This window comes from Polypterus senegalus, chromosome 12 (genome assembly GCF_016835505.1).
Source record: "Polypterus senegalus isolate Bchr_013 chromosome 12, ASM1683550v1, whole genome shotgun sequence".
In the NCBI taxonomy this organism is placed as follows: Eukaryota; Metazoa; Chordata; class Cladistia; order Polypteriformes; family Polypteridae; genus Polypterus; species Polypterus senegalus.
In genome coordinates, this window is record NC_053165.1 from 66,888,661 (window position 1) to 66,905,545 (window position 16,885).

The following is a 16,885-nucleotide window of genomic DNA, read 5'->3' on the forward strand; positions in this document are numbered from 1 at the left end:
TAAAACAAACTAATTTTATATGTATTGCAAATTTCTCAGAGCAGACAAAGCCAAGGATTTTTAGAAAGCATTTAAGAATATAATTGAATGCAACAAGTACTGTGACCTTGAGAATCTGAATGTTCAAGATTTATGAAAAAATAATTGGTAGCAATAAGACAACAAAAGAGACAATAAATTATTTGGTAGCATTTCTAGCCTGTGGAAAATAACTAATTTCTGGATAATAAATCATTTTACCATTCAATAAAAATTAAATAAATAGCACCGTTCTTCAATTTTCCAACTATTTCTTTAACTACTATTTTCTATACCATGATGACAGATAACCACTCTTACACATACCTGTACATCCATGTTCACTTAATGTAGTGTTGTCAATAAGCCTGATTCTACATAATTTGATTATCAGAAATAACAAAAGATTCTACATAAAAATGTATACGGCTTAATTTCATCTTGCTTACTGATTTTTTTAACAAATTAAACAAGTGAAACTAACAGCTTTCTCTTTTCTCACAAACATTCAACTCTTTTTTTAAAAAACCCAGTCTTTACCTTCATTTTGTAATAATCTATAAACCATAAATATTCAAAGATAACGAGCTAACACACTGTGCAAATGACTCTTAATAAAGAAAACAGTGGCCATAATCATCTATGCATGCAAAATCCATAGGCCAGCAAATGAAAATGCAAACTAAATAAATTATGATGCTAATATAACAACTGAAATAAAAACTGATTTAGCAAAAATCATGACTGAGGCTATTTAACCATCTTTCTGAAGCCATAAGTAGGCCTTTCTAACTTGTCCAGCGCCAGAAAATGCTCAAGTAGATTAATATCAATAGTCAGAGATTGCAATTACAAATGACTGAAAATACAGCATACCTATGCTCTCCTTGTAATACTTGATAGAGAACAAAAAGTATACAAACGACTGAAATTAACTGCATTTATAAGGTATCAACTACTGACAAACAGCAAGTTCATTAATCTCACTACAGTGAAATAAAAAAGCAAAAATAAAAATCTAACCAAGGAATACAATGCAAGTACAACTAACAGCATAATACATGTTGTTCTATCAGGTTCATAATGCCATTATTTTAAAGAAGTTGTATTTTTAAAGATAGAAGAAGAAAAACTGAAAAAACCAACAGCAAAAGCAATCAAGTGACTCCTAAACAGCCATTACTGTAAGCCATGTTGCTGAATTAAGAATGTGTTTCTCTGTTACGGAACCTGCATTTTATTTTTATATGTAAAAGATTTCCATGCACAACATCAAAAAAAGCACAAACCTGGTTCAGGCAGAAATCATATGTAAATTCTGCAAGCATTCTGGTTTTGTGGCAGTAGAACAATGAAATATTAGCCTCAAGTACAGAGTGCTTAAACATTAAGGAATACAATATCTGTCAAATTATATGAAAACAAACTTTTAAAAAGTAATACTGAAACTCTGTATGAAATGCAACCCAATACAAAAATAAATGCAAGGTGTGACATGTTAGACAAGCAGACAGTAGGCCCAAGTACGGGGTATATAGCCTTTGTTTGAAAGCATTCCTTTTAAATAATAAAGATAAATTCTTCCACCATATCTGTAGAACCACTTCTCTCTTCTTCACTACTCAGATGATCTTTCCTTATAAGCATTAATCAGACAACACAGCTCTACAGCTGGGTTTGGCAGTAAAAGATAAAAAGCTCCCTTTTATCCTGCTGGAAGGTTTTAATCCGACCCCTCTTAATTTAATTTGTGCCAGGCGTAAATACCTAAGCGCAGTGGAGAGAAACAAACCACTTAACGAAATCATTTATAGATTGCCTTATTTCATTTGAGACATCTACCCTGGATTTACTGCTGGTATCACTGGCACTTCAAACAAAAGCTCTGTCTGAAACAGGCTTATTTGATCTACTGACCAAAGACAGATCTCAACTTGTCCTATTTTGATTTTTTTCAACATCATGTCTGGAAACATGCCTTAATTCATGCAAAGTATTTGATGTATAGAGATAAGCATTTTTATTTCATACAACCACCCAAAAAAAGAGTACAACTACTAGATATCAAAATAGATCAAAAATAACTCAAGTGAGGGATAAACAAAAAGCAGAATTAATTTTAAAGTTTTCGCAATCAGTATTAACAAATAAGATAAATTATAATATAATTCAGAAACCAGCTGAATGATTACTGGATGGAACAATCTATAAAGAGTTGCATTACATGATTTGAAATTTATTATACTAAAACTTGGGGATGTGGCTGACACTAAAATTATTTTAATCACCCACAAAAATACACTAAAATATAATTCTAAACTGTCTTTTAACTTAATTAGTTTTTCAGCCTTGGATCTAAACAAGACTGCATACAATAACACAATAATTCCTATCTTTCTGCATAAAAATTAAAGTGGTCCAAAAAACCCACTAACAAGCATACCAATACCTGTAATAATTGCTTAGGTATCCAGGAAGGACGTGACCTGCTATATACTGTACCAGGCAGCTCTTCACTGACTTCTAATTTTCAAGATTGATGACGGTTTTAACCAAGCTTATTATTTTATCATGCTGTGGAAATTGTGCATTTAGAAGACTAATCTTACTGTTTAATCACATGTGTTGTACTTAAAGGTCAAAAGCAAATATGCAAACATTTGTTCCAAGTATCTAAACATTTTGTTTTGTTTGTCAATGAATTTCTTTTTCCAGAATGGATTTACGTTTATAAAAAAATATTTTTATTTTTTTACATTCTTTCATTTTTTTTTTTAACAAAATGACTTAGATGTAAGGCAGTAGGAGCAAACACTACTTTTATGCTAACAACATGACAAATAATTTACGAAAGACTGCACTTTCTCAAACTTCAGTGTCTGCAAGGCACAATCCCTGCATTTAAATACATCAAAACACTACCTATGGGAAAATATAATTTCACAGTACAAAACCTCCCATTTTTATACATTTTCTTGCAACTGTACAAAAATATACAATTTCTGCAGTCGAAAATTTACAGCACTTTGTCTTTTTTGTTTACATATTAAACAACTAGTCTTAGGATACTAGGGCTTTTTAATGTTGATTTTCATTGCACCTTTCAGTTTTACTGCACATGGTATATCATTCACAGGCTTTTTTTTAACAAGCATTTAAAAACAGTTAGTTATAATTTTTTTTTCCCCGCTAGTACTATACCATATTCACTAACATATATATATATATATATATACATATACATATAAATATATATATATACACATATATATATATACATATACATATAAATATACATATATATATATATATATACATATACATATAAATATATATATATATAAATATACATATAAATAAATAAATATATATATATATATATATATATATAGTAGAAAACCAGGACACGGACACAGACAGACAGGGTATGTACAAAACACAAAAGTTTTATTCCTTCAAACATACCACACACAACACAGTGCCTCAATATACACAGTACTCAGTCCTTTTTCTTGTGCCGCCTCTTCTCCTTCCTTCCTCAGCTTCATCCTCCTCTTCCCGACTCTGGCCCCTGAATGGAGTGAGACAGCCTCCTTTATAGTGTACCCAGAAGTACTCTAGGTGTCTCTTGATTAACATCCGGCAGCACTCTGGAGCTGTCCAGGTGCCCCCTGGTGGTGGCCACGGACCGCCACCGGGTTGAGCTTCTGAGCACCAATTCCGTGGCCCCGAAGTAAACCAAGGGGGCTGCCCTCTCGTGTCCCAGGGGAGGTACTCCTAGTAGTACACCCATTTCCCTGGTCTTCTCTTGAAAAGGACGTCCCATCCGCGCTGGATCTCCGGCCATCCATCACACTATATATATATATATATATATATATATATATATATATATATATATATATATATATATATATGCATACACACACACACACATATATATATATATATATATATATACACATATATATATATATATATATATATACACTTGTGGCAATTTGTTTGTGTCTATTCATATGGGGATAAAACTGAGCTGCAAAACAGATCGTAAACAAAACTAGATTATAAAAGGAGCTTGAGTGGTTTTACACTAATATGTGACCAAACAGTCACTGTTTTTTTATAATTGTATATTATATATCCTTTAACCAAATTGTATAAGTGAAATAATTTATCTTTAAAATATTCCTTGAAAAAACATAGGACTAACAAATGTAGCTCTTTTTGTAAAAGAAATGAGCAGACTATCAGAAAATCCAACATCCAAGACTGAGCAGTACAAAACTCCCCAGATATACAACTGAGGCTACCTATTCCCTACTAAATCATGAAAAGGTACTTCAAGTGTGCTAATGACTGATTAATATGCTTAAAACTTCATAAGGTGCTCACATCACATACACTACTACCAAGAGGGTTATATACAATGTTTTTTTAGGACTTTTATAAAATTGCAGTAAATATCATATTCTGCATGAGTGTCAAACTCTCAGATTTGAGCTTAACTGATGGTAATTTATAATACAGAGGTCATATAAAAAAGACTTTTAACAGGAAATTCCAAGGCAAATGTGCACAGTCACATTTCTTTCTGCGTACTTCTTAAGTCTTGGGTTGTAAGTATGCATATAACAACAGTAAAATTAACATGTCCTTTCCTTGCTTTAGATCCTTGCAGAACTGATTCTTTAAATTCATTGTCTCTTGGCATTACAAATGTACATAGTTACAATTTTGTCAAATTTTCTATGGAAGGATATACTGTACTAATACACCAAAAACAAAATTAAAAAACATATAAATAAACTTTAGATTATAAAAAAAAAAACAATATTAGTTCTCCCAAATGATGTCGGTGAAGAGATGAGCATTTCTCAATACCTAGTTTAACACTTTCCACTATAGATGGAAGCTATTTTTTCACACTTTTTCCCCAGGGCTGTTGCCAAAATCTTGAGAACTCTGCTTAGAAGTTAAATTGATCCCTAGAAGGTTTATCTGTTTTTTTATTATTCTTTGATAAAACTGATTAATTCCTGATGTGATGCTTTACATAGAAAAACTCCTTGTTTAGATCAGTAATGCTTTAGGCAGAAGGATTTCTTCTTTACATTCCGTAAAAATAGCTGGTGTTTTATTTGATCTGGGCCTGTTGCTTTCCAGGTTATAAAGATTTGATAGTATTCCAAATCTCAGAAATCCTGAGAGGTTTACCTAGCTCCTTTAAACATGGTGTGTTAAGCTGTGGCATTCAATTTTTATCTAAAAAACTATTAATAGCCTCGCTCTGAAACATCTTATAGAATACCTTAAATATGTCATCTGTTCTTTCATGTTAAATAATTTGTATTACAGATACATTATTGATTTCTGTAACTTTATACCAAACTTCTCGTATTTGTTAAGCTAAAACCCTTATTAGCTTTTTCCTTGTATCCAAAAGTAATTTGTTAGTTGCTCTGTTTATCTTGTGGTCTGTAACTCTAATTTTGTACTTCGGAGGCTTGCCTTTCTGCAAAGGTGAGCAGTAAGCAACTTTGGATATTCATTTTCAAATATAAAAATATCATCAATTTTTCCATTGCTTTTCTGGTTTGAAATTTGTTACTGAATGATGTGTGGGAGATTATTTTTCTCCTTAAATAAACTTTGAGTGTTTTCTGAATTGTTCCAGAATACACTGATGAAGATTCTTGCTGTTGAGCTACCATTAGCAAGGTGGATTATAGCATAGTCAGGTTTAACAATAGCATCATAATGGCAAGACATAAACATAGGGAAGCTTGTTGCTACTGGTAAAGACATAGTCAATTAGCAATTAAGTGTTATGCAGTTAAGAAAAAAAAGAGACTGTCTTGACCATGGATAGAAAAACCTCCATGGGTTCAGACAGTTGTGATTCTTGATAAACTATGACATTATCGATGCCGCAAAAATTAGGGCAGCACAAATAATAATAATACACAGTTAAATTTTTATTTAATTGTTGACCATGTAATAAAGCATGGCATAAGCATGGCTGAGGTACCTGTGGCATCCATAATATGAAAGTTCAGAAATTAAAACAGTTATATAACCAAAATCCAAGCACACTGCATATATATTTTACTGTTTCTGTGTAAACTTGGTAATTGCAGACTATAACAGATATTTGAACTTTTGCATTCATGTTTGTGCCATTTCAGGATTGTACCACTTCCCCATTCTGGTGGCAGAGGCCGGAAAAAGAGATAGTGACTGTTGACATGGTGAGGGCCAACAATGTCATTAGACTCTGTGGCAACCATAGCACCATTCTACAATATGACATCACCTATGTCAGTTTTTTTTACTATAGATAAGATGCTGAAGAGACATGCTGTAACAATGAAACAGCTTTACAGGGTTCCTGTTTCCAAAAGTAATGAGAGGGTTGTGGCGGTACAGTAAGGTTTTTCCCTTCAATATGTCAATGTAATTTAAGGCCATACATTAAACATACAGTTTCATATTTTTTTTTCTTTCAGTGGTGTGTTATACTAGTGGATGTTCATTTGCAATTTGATCTGATATGCTGATTTTATCTTTGCACAGAGTGATGGAGCTGGAAGTGAGTAACACGGCATACATGTTTGTAAACGTGGATGAAGCAGGATTCAACATGAACAAAGTCATGTGATGTGGCAGAAAAATAATAAGCCATCTAGCCACAGTGGAATAGCTTGCCAATAGGAATTTGCCAGGCTAATACGGCAGAACACTTCAAAAAACTGCTAAAAACTCTTAACTTTTAACATGGCTTTCTCATAGCTTCATTTTAGTTTAATCCTGATAATCTGTATATGCATTTAATTATCAATACAATTCTTGATGGCTCTGTAATAAATACTAACCCCTACCTTCTCTTCTATTCTTTTTCTGTTTTTTTGTGGTGGCGATCTGCACCACCACCATCTGATCAAAGCACTGTGATGTCCCTACATAGATGGATTAAAGGCCAGAAGTCCACATGACCAGCATCATCAAGTTCTTCCATGTGATCCTTGAATACAATGAGGTCATCTATATTAGACAGAATGCCTAGAGGGGGCTGGGTGGTCTCGTGGCCTAGGAACCCCTGCAGATTTAATTTTTTTCTCCAGCTGCCTGGAGTTTTTTTGTTTTTTCTGTCCTCCCTGGCCATCGGACCTTACTTTTATTCTACGTTAATCAGTGTTCCCTAATTGCATTTTCTTATTTATTTTATCTTTTTTTCACTTTCTTCATCATGTAAGCACTTTGAGCTCCATCATTTGTATGAAAATGTGCTATACAAATAAATGCTGTTGTTGATGTATGCTGTAATAACAGAGGAAGGATGTAATCCATTACGTTCCCATCACTGGACCCTATAACACAGCTCGTCTCGTTGATTTCTTAGTAGGGATTTATAATGCTCTCATTCCTAGGAAAGAGAGGGGAGTGGTAAGACCTGATATGTCACAGTGTGTAGTTATATGGGACAATGTAAGTTTTCACCCCTCAAATTCTGATAGGGAATGGTTTACTGCTCATGAACATGTGTTAATGAAGTTTGTACCACCCTATTCACCGTTCCTCAATCCAATATGGGAATTCATGTTGATGTGGAGGTAGCATGCATATAACCACCTGCCCATGACCAGATGTCTCTACTGAGGGCAATGGATGCTATTTGTGAAGACATCACCAAGGAAGCATGCTGATTCGTGAATGCAACATTCAAAAAGTTCCTGACCCTCTGCCTTGGAAAACAACACATCAGATGTGATGTTGATGAAGTGTAGTGGCCAAACACAGAAGACAGACTGGATGCTGAGATGGCTTGAAATTATAGTTGCATTGTATTTACAATACAGGACATCTCCATAAGTTTGATAAAGTTTTTTTTTTTTGTTGTAAAAAACAGATTTTGTTTCATGTAATTATTTGGAAGTTATATTTGAATGTATGCTGGAATTTTGTTGCACATGTGTGTATATTTTATATTGAAAACAAAATAAATGGTGTGCCTGGATTTGTTCAAGTACATAGCATTTTTTGTGGGCTAACCCCCATGCATTGTTCAAGTGTGCGCTCTTTATGAAGACAATATTTTACTAAAGATTTATTTGTGTGTTTTGGTACATCTTGCAAATGTTTTGGGCATTTTTGGTTCTTTTCCACTTGTGATACAGTGTTGTGATAACTGCCTTTACAGACTTGGGAAATGCACTTAAGAGTTCCTTGACAGACGTTAACATTTTGGAAAATGCATCTTAGCAATCGAGAAAAACTGTAAATCTATTTCTTTTCACTGTCCAAAAGGAAACAGACAGATTGGCATGGTATGAGATGTCTTCCTTGTAATAGACTGGAATCACAGCAATTTTTGATTACTATTGTAAAAGCCTCAATTCATTATGTATTTGTAGATTAAAAAAATGGATGAATAAACAATAATTTAAATAACTATATACCCATTTTTTTTAAATCCTACCATCTAGTTGGAGGGAAATGTGAATATTACCCTGATAACACTAGACACAAGGCAAGAATTAACACTAATGGAGACACCAGGCTAATGCAAGGCCAATTCCACACTCCATGCAAACTGGTACAGTTCCAATGGAACTAACGACAAATGTGTGGTCAGTTGCTTCAATTATCATTTACTCGGGCAGGCAGCATGAATACTGTATGCAGTTCCTTTTTAGCATATTAAGTTTAACATCATGATGTGTTACTTGATTATCAAAGAAACACACACTAAGCTCATTAGCAAACAAATATATAATTCTTACCTGAGTGATTTTAGACTGCACTGATGACACAATTGCTGAAGAAACTTCTTTTTCTTTTTCCTGAGAATCCCCCCTGCTATAAATAAGAATAAGCCAAATTAAGAAAAAAACAAGACAATACTTTAAACAAAAACACTGCCCTACTTATGTTAAATTTAACTTTGTTTCATTAATGTTTATTTTACATTTCTATAAAAGCACTGAAGGAATTTTGGCCCTAGCTAGCCTTCAGTTATCAGGGTTACATACAGAATACCAACTACAAAGAGCTAAAGAAAATGGGAGAGAAAAAAACCCCAAAAACAGTAAAAAAAAAAAAAAAAAAAAAAGGAATTGGGAAGTTACTACATTACACTAGCACATTAACATTATAAATAGATTACAATCTACAGTATGTACCTGTTTTCTGACCTACTTATTCCAATGTAGCCTCTTGTTTATAGTTAACCATTTTTTGCTAAGATTTCCAAAGTGTATCAAATTTACACATAAAAAAACAAAGCTGATAAGAGTTATTAAAGCTTAAATCATTTATAAATGGTTTGATTGGAAACACTAACAGTCTAAAAAAACAAAAAGACAACAAATACATTTGTTGCATGCAGATGTCACAAGCTAAAGTAATTAGCATTTGAATACTATTCACTAACCTGACTCTTTCTCAATGAATCTGACTAAGCAACCTTTCACCTCTTCTGAGTTTATTACCTCACAGCTATCATCAAATGCTTTTTTACCATCTACAAAACATCTTAACACAGCACCTTAATCTCTCCGTCTCAAAAGCAGTGGCTCTTTGACATGGCTTCATTACTTTTTTACTTGCATTATTTTAATTCATTCCTTAATCTCCTGTGTCTGTTTCTGAAGCTTCTCCATTCTTCATATTCAAATCCAAGCAGAAGACATCTCTTCTCTACTGTATTCAAAAACTAATATTCTCCTGCTAAATTTGTGACACTACACATTATGTTTACATGTTATTTCCTAAACGAGTCCTTCCTTTGATAGTATTAATGACTAAATGCATGGTACCTGAGAGGAAATGATGTTGTCTGTTTAGTAGCTGGTAGCTAAATGATGCATGTCCAACATCAATTTGTTTTAATAAAAAAAGAAGTAACATCCACCTCAGCATTAAAGGGCTATTCTCTATTGACAAAATTCTAGAAGCCTGTAACACAATCTCCTCTTTAACTTCAAGTCAAGTTGGTAAACATGACCAAGGCAAATAAAGTGTTAGAAAGTGTTTTCAAACTCACATCATTCATAAAAGAGCACTAAAAAACAGACAAAGCCTTTGTACCAGAAAGAAACGTTCATACCTTGGAACTGTGTTGACAAAAGTAACACATCTAATCACCAGGCTGGTTAATTACTGAATAATGAAAGAAATAAGGCTTGACCCAACTTAAAATAAGCACATGAAATCCGGATGAGAAGTATACAACTTATAAAACCAAGAATTGTACTGTTAAAAAATACCTCGATCGTTCTTGACTGGAACCTCTGCTTTCTGCAGGAGATATACTGGTAGAATGTGCCGAGGATGGCTTATTATTAGATGTATGTTTTGGAGAGGACGAAGGTGATCGGGATTGAACTTTAGATTTAATCTGCGACTTTGAACTTCTCTTCTTTTTCCTTTCATGTGGAGACCTAAAAAATAATTTAGATAAAAATATTTAAATTGCAAGCTGAAAACAGAGGCAACAGAAACCCAACTTTAAGAAATTCAGCCAGAACTGGTGGATTTAAACCCTGAAAAATGTAGCTGCCTAAGAGTGACCTGTAAGAGGGAGACCCAGATCTAAGGTGTACTAGAACATTTCGTGTAAGGACACATTTCTGTGTCAATATCAGGTAATACTGGTATCATTTTTTGTTATTTCCTGCATTTTGGTTTATATTGACAGCTTAGATAAAAGAGTAAATATTTCTCTCCAAATAATTTTGGCTTTTACTAATTAGTCTAACTAGCAATTAATATCAAATTAATCTTTTCATCTAAATCTTTTATATTATTTCTTAATTGTTCGAAATGGAAGCATGATTAGTTGCAGCAATGATATTAGAGGTGGGAGCAGGACTGATACACCCAAGTACTGAAAAATTGTTGTCACTACACCACATGCTGATAAATGAATCTATGCAGCAGTTCTAATTTTTTTTTAGCAAATCACCAAATGTTAAGTATAAGCAATCTTTTTTCTTGTTACTTGTTCAACAAAATTCACATTTGCGCTTAAAAACATTGGAACTGCTGCCAAGAATTTTGCACCAAAGGTATCAATTTCAAGTCAAACATTTGGGTTCATTATATTTTACATAAGGTTACAAAAGAAATGAAACATTCAATTTTCAAACACTCTAATACTAAAATCAATTAATCTACTCCATTAAAAACTAGGACTGTCCCTCCAGCTCCAAAGGACAGAAGCACACAAAGGCTCATCTGAAATTACATCTTACATTCATGCTAGTGGTAACCGCTCCGGTGAACAGGTTGGTTGCTCCCATTCTAAATGGCTTAAGTTCTGAGTTGCATTGAAAATCCATGAGCAAAAGAAAGACAACAAACATCCATTTTTGTAGTAAACAAATATTCCGAATGGTTAAAAAGTGGAACTTTTATTCATGATTAAGGTCACAAAATATGTTGTTTATATATGATGTGTTTTTTTCTGAAAATAGAATGTTAATGGTCTAATTCAAACAACCCAAATGAATTAAAGATACACAGCAATTATGTAAATCCAAACAATATTTTAAAGATGAAATATTCTAATCTGTTAGACAGTTTGACTACAGACACAGGAGCTGATGTCACAAGGGTTAATTCAGTGGTAAACACTGACAATATATGCTACCATAATGACCATTATGGGGTATCTCCAGTAACCGTGGGGCCTACTGAGATCTCTTCACACAGTTAACTTATACTTAACCTCCTTAGAGTAACATTTTTTCAAAAACTGTAAAAGGCATTGCATTTTTTTTGGCTTGAAAAATTACATTTTTATTAAATCTCATCTTTTTACTGTAAAATGTGCAACACACCAACAGTATAAATAATGATACAAATAATAATAACAATAATAATATGAACAACACATTGCATATGTGTGAGTGACACAAGCATCACTTTCAGATTCACCAGAAACACTTTTGGCTGTACTGACGGTTTCAGTTTCACTGCCTGAAGACAGATGCATCTTGTCATCACTGCTGATGAGATGCATTTCTTACAGGACACCATTATGAGGCTAAGAGAAGATGTGTTTACACTGTTGCCCGGGTAACACTTGGGTCTGACAAATAGGCAAGAGATGCCTGTACCGTTGCCCAAGTAACGTTTGGCACGAATGCTGTTAGCACTTTTACAGGCCAAGTATTACTCAGGTGTTATGCAATGCACATCTATACCACTGCCTTAGTGACAATCGGGCTTAACGATTTTACTCGGGTCTAACTCTAAGGAGGTTAGGTGGGACTAACTTAATGAAACGTTTTCTTAATGGCTTCACCATTACTTGAAGGAAAATGATTTCAACTTTAGTTTCCATTAAATAAATGGGAATAAAAAACATCTATTAATTTTAAAACATGAAACTTACATTATTAAAATATCATTACTCAAGTGCATGACAAATATTGCATTATAAGGTCTCTGGCAATTCACACCTCTAAACAATATTTAGTTTTTTAATTATGCTGCTTTTAGGCTGTCTTGACAGAATATTTCAATGCTATGTAACAACAGCTTAACAAACAAAGTATCACAAGATTGATCTGAAAACTATGCAGGTTCTTCCATTTTAAAGTACAGGTTCAGGCATTGTTAATTAGACAACTAATTAAACTTAGATTAATATTACTACTTTTTTTAACCTTACTTCTGCCTACATATAATTCACCCTACAGCATGAATTACAGAGAGTAACATGTGCAATATACTTAACTAGCCGAAGCCCTGCGGTGTAAGAATAGGAACGGAAAACGGTGAGAAAGGAATTCAGTATAACAAAGGCTTAGGAAACCACTGTCGCAGGAAAATAACAAGGAGCGAAACCAATGCCAATGGTCGAGAGAGTATACCTTCCTGTAGCAGGCTACGTAAAACATAGTCATATATAGATAGACGCCGTATTCACTGTGTTGCCAAGTCGACACAGTAAGTCAGCGCGGCCGCCCTATTGTGCATGGTAAAAGAGCCATTTAAACTAATACCGGTAGACGTATAAACTGGGTTTTCTGATGAAAAAACAATAACATTTTAAACGGTATCGTTTACATACAACAGATTTTGTCGAATCGTTTACATGCAATTATTTATATCCATTTATACACTAATAATGGCAATAATAATAATATAATTCCTCCCGTATAAGTAACATTTCTCGGACTGCTTTCTTCCATCTCCAAAACATTTCTAGACTTCGTCCTGTTCTTACACAACACAGTACTAAAGTATTGGTTAATGCCCGAGTCACCTCACGTATAGATTTCTGTAATGCTATTCTATCTGTCATCCCACAAAAACATATCCATTGCTTACAATTTATTCAAAATTCTGCTGCCAGGATAATAACCTGCAGTTCTAAATCCACTGAACATATTACACCGATTCTCTCTCAACTTCACTGACTCCCTGTTAACTACAGAATACAATACTAAATACCGCTCTTAACATTTAAAGCTCTCCACAACCTCACTGATCTCCTACAGACTGACATTCTTCTCGCTCACTCTGATTCTCATCTGCAGCTGTACTTTCTGTACCACACATCAAACTCTGTGCTATGGGAGCTCGAGCGTCTCTCCCAGTGCTCCTCAACAAGGGAATTCTCTTCTCTCTCATATACATCAGCTCGATTCAATAACACATTTTAAAACTACCCTCAAAGCGTATCTCATGGTCTTAGAGTTGGCATGCGGGGCTCTGTGAATTGGTGGGCGTGGCTCTCTGTCTTGCGTGCCCTTAGTGAAATATACAGTATATAGATGATGTCACCAAAGTAATCTAAAATTCCAAAAATAATTGACATTAAACAAGTCAAGTCGGGGAGCATGCACTGGTACAGTGTGTTGCCGCACCCACTACACGACCAAACTCCTCGGGATCCCGGTTGGCAACCCCCCAGGCAGACACGCAGTCCAGTCCCATCCTCCAGAAATGACATTCTATCTGCTGTAGCCAGGTGTGGTCTGGTCCAGCCACTCGGGTCCTTAACAATAAGGATCTTACAAGCTTTATAACACTTGGGGAATCGTGCCACATGGCCGTAGTGCCGTAACTGATGCTCCCTCACAATGCTGGTAATGTGCCTAATTGGGGACTCCATGAGCAGCACAAAGTCAAACCACCGAGGAGTCCAGTCTTTATCTCAGGTCACTGGATAGCATCCATGTCTCACAACCACATAGCAAGACAGGCAGCACCAGGACTATGGCTGGACTATATGGTTGCGAGGACATTAAACTACTACCAATAAATACCAATACCAATCCATTATTGACTGTAACCAATATAATATCACAAGTATTATGTTTTCCTAGTTCCAGCTATCATTTTTACATCACCGTAAGTCGTGCTTTGCTAATAATGCAATTAGCTAAGTCAATAAAGAGCAGGATATACCCAAATAAGTTAAATAATATAAGATACAAAATGAACATCAAGAAAATTAAAAAAAAAAAGATGCAGAGAAAAATTCTTCCATTTTAAATATAGTCTTATTTCCCACTATAGTTTATTGAAGCCTTGATTTTTCACTAGTATACCGTGTTGGACAATATAAAAAGTCCAGTGGAACAACGCCCTTAAATGATGAGAAGTCTAACTCCCTGCCATGATTAACTAATATAAAATACACCAAAAATGACACGATATGTGCAACAAATGATTAAAGGAAGGCAAAGCAACCACAGTAAGTGGTTTCTGAGATATTAAGATGTTTGGTTTCACAAGGTAAATCTCAAGTCTTTTCAATAAGTTTAAATAAATAAAAAGAATAATAATCATATGCCATGAAGGTTTTCTGCATTTTTTATTCAAAATTATTTCAGGGACAGACATAGAGAAAAAGCAAGAGGGAGAGATCAAAGCTCAACTGGAATGAGAAAGTACATGAAAAATAATTACGCAAATAATTATGCAGGTATGAAATGTATGGCAGCTGCACAAATTTTTCTCCAGCTATCATTTTTATTGAAGTACATATATGAAACACAGGTCTTCTTCGAGTCTACACAATGGAAGTACAACACAGCACCGCAGGTATTCAGCAGATCTGTACTGAATTTCTGCAATAGTTTCAATAGTCTGACTTCCCCTCAGTGGAGTACTATACATTTTCTAGGCTTCCTGCTGTGTTAATGAAGATAGAAAGTCTATTCTTACATGGCAAGGCTAAACATACTGGCTAAAGTTTATCAAAGAAATTTGAGCACTACAATTGTAATCTATAAAATTGGTAAATTAGCTTTAATGGTGATATAATTGTGTTTCCATTAAAAATAGGTTTATTCCAATGCTACAAATAGTCTATGTAATTATAGTCATAATAAAGAAATGTTTGTGCCTTTTGGACTGCTAAACCAAATGGAAGTGTGAATTAGCCACCTAAATATTAAAAATGAAGTATTTGACTGAAGAAATAATACTTACTACAAGCAGCTGAAAACAAGATACTATACTTACTATTGATATTCATTATTAAAAAGTGAGAGATAGAGAGAGAGAGAGAGAGGGAGAGAGGGAGGTTGGGAGCATGCGTTGATAGAATGTTGCCAAACCCACTATAAAATGAACCACCTGGACTGGAACCTGAGTGAAGCTAGTGACACCTCAGAACCACACTGGAACAGTTTTATTTTTTTTTTTTTTTATGGGAGGCTGGAATGCCAATCCTGCCACCAACCTCGAGTTTTACCTGTAAATTTGAGGACCTGCTTGCAGGGCTGAATGCAGAATAATGTCACACCCAGGACAAAACAATTACAGTTGTTTGTTTTTTGTGCCTTGCTCAAGAGACCAACGGAGTAGAGTCATTTCTGGCATTTACAGGATTTGAACCCACAGAACCCAATCCTTAGAGTCACCACTCCACCCTTATTCATTATTAAGAACCGTATACGTTTAGATTACAAGTTACAATGCAGCAATTTCAGATACTTAATACGCAAGCCCAGTACTGAGAAAATTTGTCATTATTTGTAAATGTTCTGTGAAGTTTTCAATTGTCAAGTACCTCTATCTACACCCTTAGTACATCACAACCAGAAGCACAATCTGCACTGCTTCTAAGATGTGTGTTCAATTATTTACAAGGCATAACAACAAGCAACTTCACCACCAAATACATTTCTGACAATACTAATAAGGACAGGCAAACATTTCAATCTTGCGTAGGGGTAGAAAAAAAATGTTCTCTACAAGAATGACTTTAAATTTCACACATTGTACCACTGCCTCAGATTCACACAATTAGCACAAGGCAGGCATAAACAAGCAGAATAAAACAAGCATCTATTCTCAACTATTCTCATAACAAAAACTCTTATAATCTCAAAAACATCTTGAAATAAAATGTAATCAATTTAAGTCATACAAAAAAACTGGTCTACTGCTATTAATTGCTTTATGTAAAAGGTGACAGGTAACATGCTGACAAAGACACATTAGACAATGTACTCCATTATTCCCAACACACATTTTATTTTTATGTCACATACAGTATTTTGTCACTCCTTAAAACCAATGCAAGGGGAACATTACGATGAAGAGGAATTACAAAAGTGGCAACAAAAGACAGCAATTCTGTGCTATGTGGAACCAATGACCATTTATTTAGCTTTTTTACCAAAAAGTAAAGAGTAGCTTATGTATTTAGAAGAAAGCCCTTTATAAGAGCAAATTATTTCAATTCCAGCACAGGTCTCTACTAAACTTAGAGAAATTACAACGTGAAGCAGCACATTCCTTCGTTGCTATTCTCATCATCCCAAAAACACAAATAACAGAGCAAGGGACTGGATGATGCGAAATCAAGAGGGTAAGTTGAGATTTACCAGGACATATT

At 34.4% G+C, this 16,885-nt stretch overlaps 1 protein-coding gene across 2 annotated transcripts in view; it reads right to left on the reverse strand.

Moving 5' to 3' along the window:
- Positions 1-16,885, reverse strand: part of LOC120540895 (splicing factor SWAP) — a 79,346-nt gene that overhangs the window by 14,466 nt on the left and 47,995 nt on the right. For both annotated transcript variants that reach the window (XM_039772044.1, XM_039772045.1), the window contains exons 17-18: positions 10,287-10,460; positions 8,802-8,877 (exon numbers count right to left, since the gene is read on the reverse strand). In XM_039772044.1, coding sequence (XP_039627978.1) covers positions 8,802-8,877; positions 10,287-10,460 — 250 coding nt within the window. The remainder of the gene's footprint in view (positions 1-8,801; positions 8,878-10,286; positions 10,461-16,885) is intronic.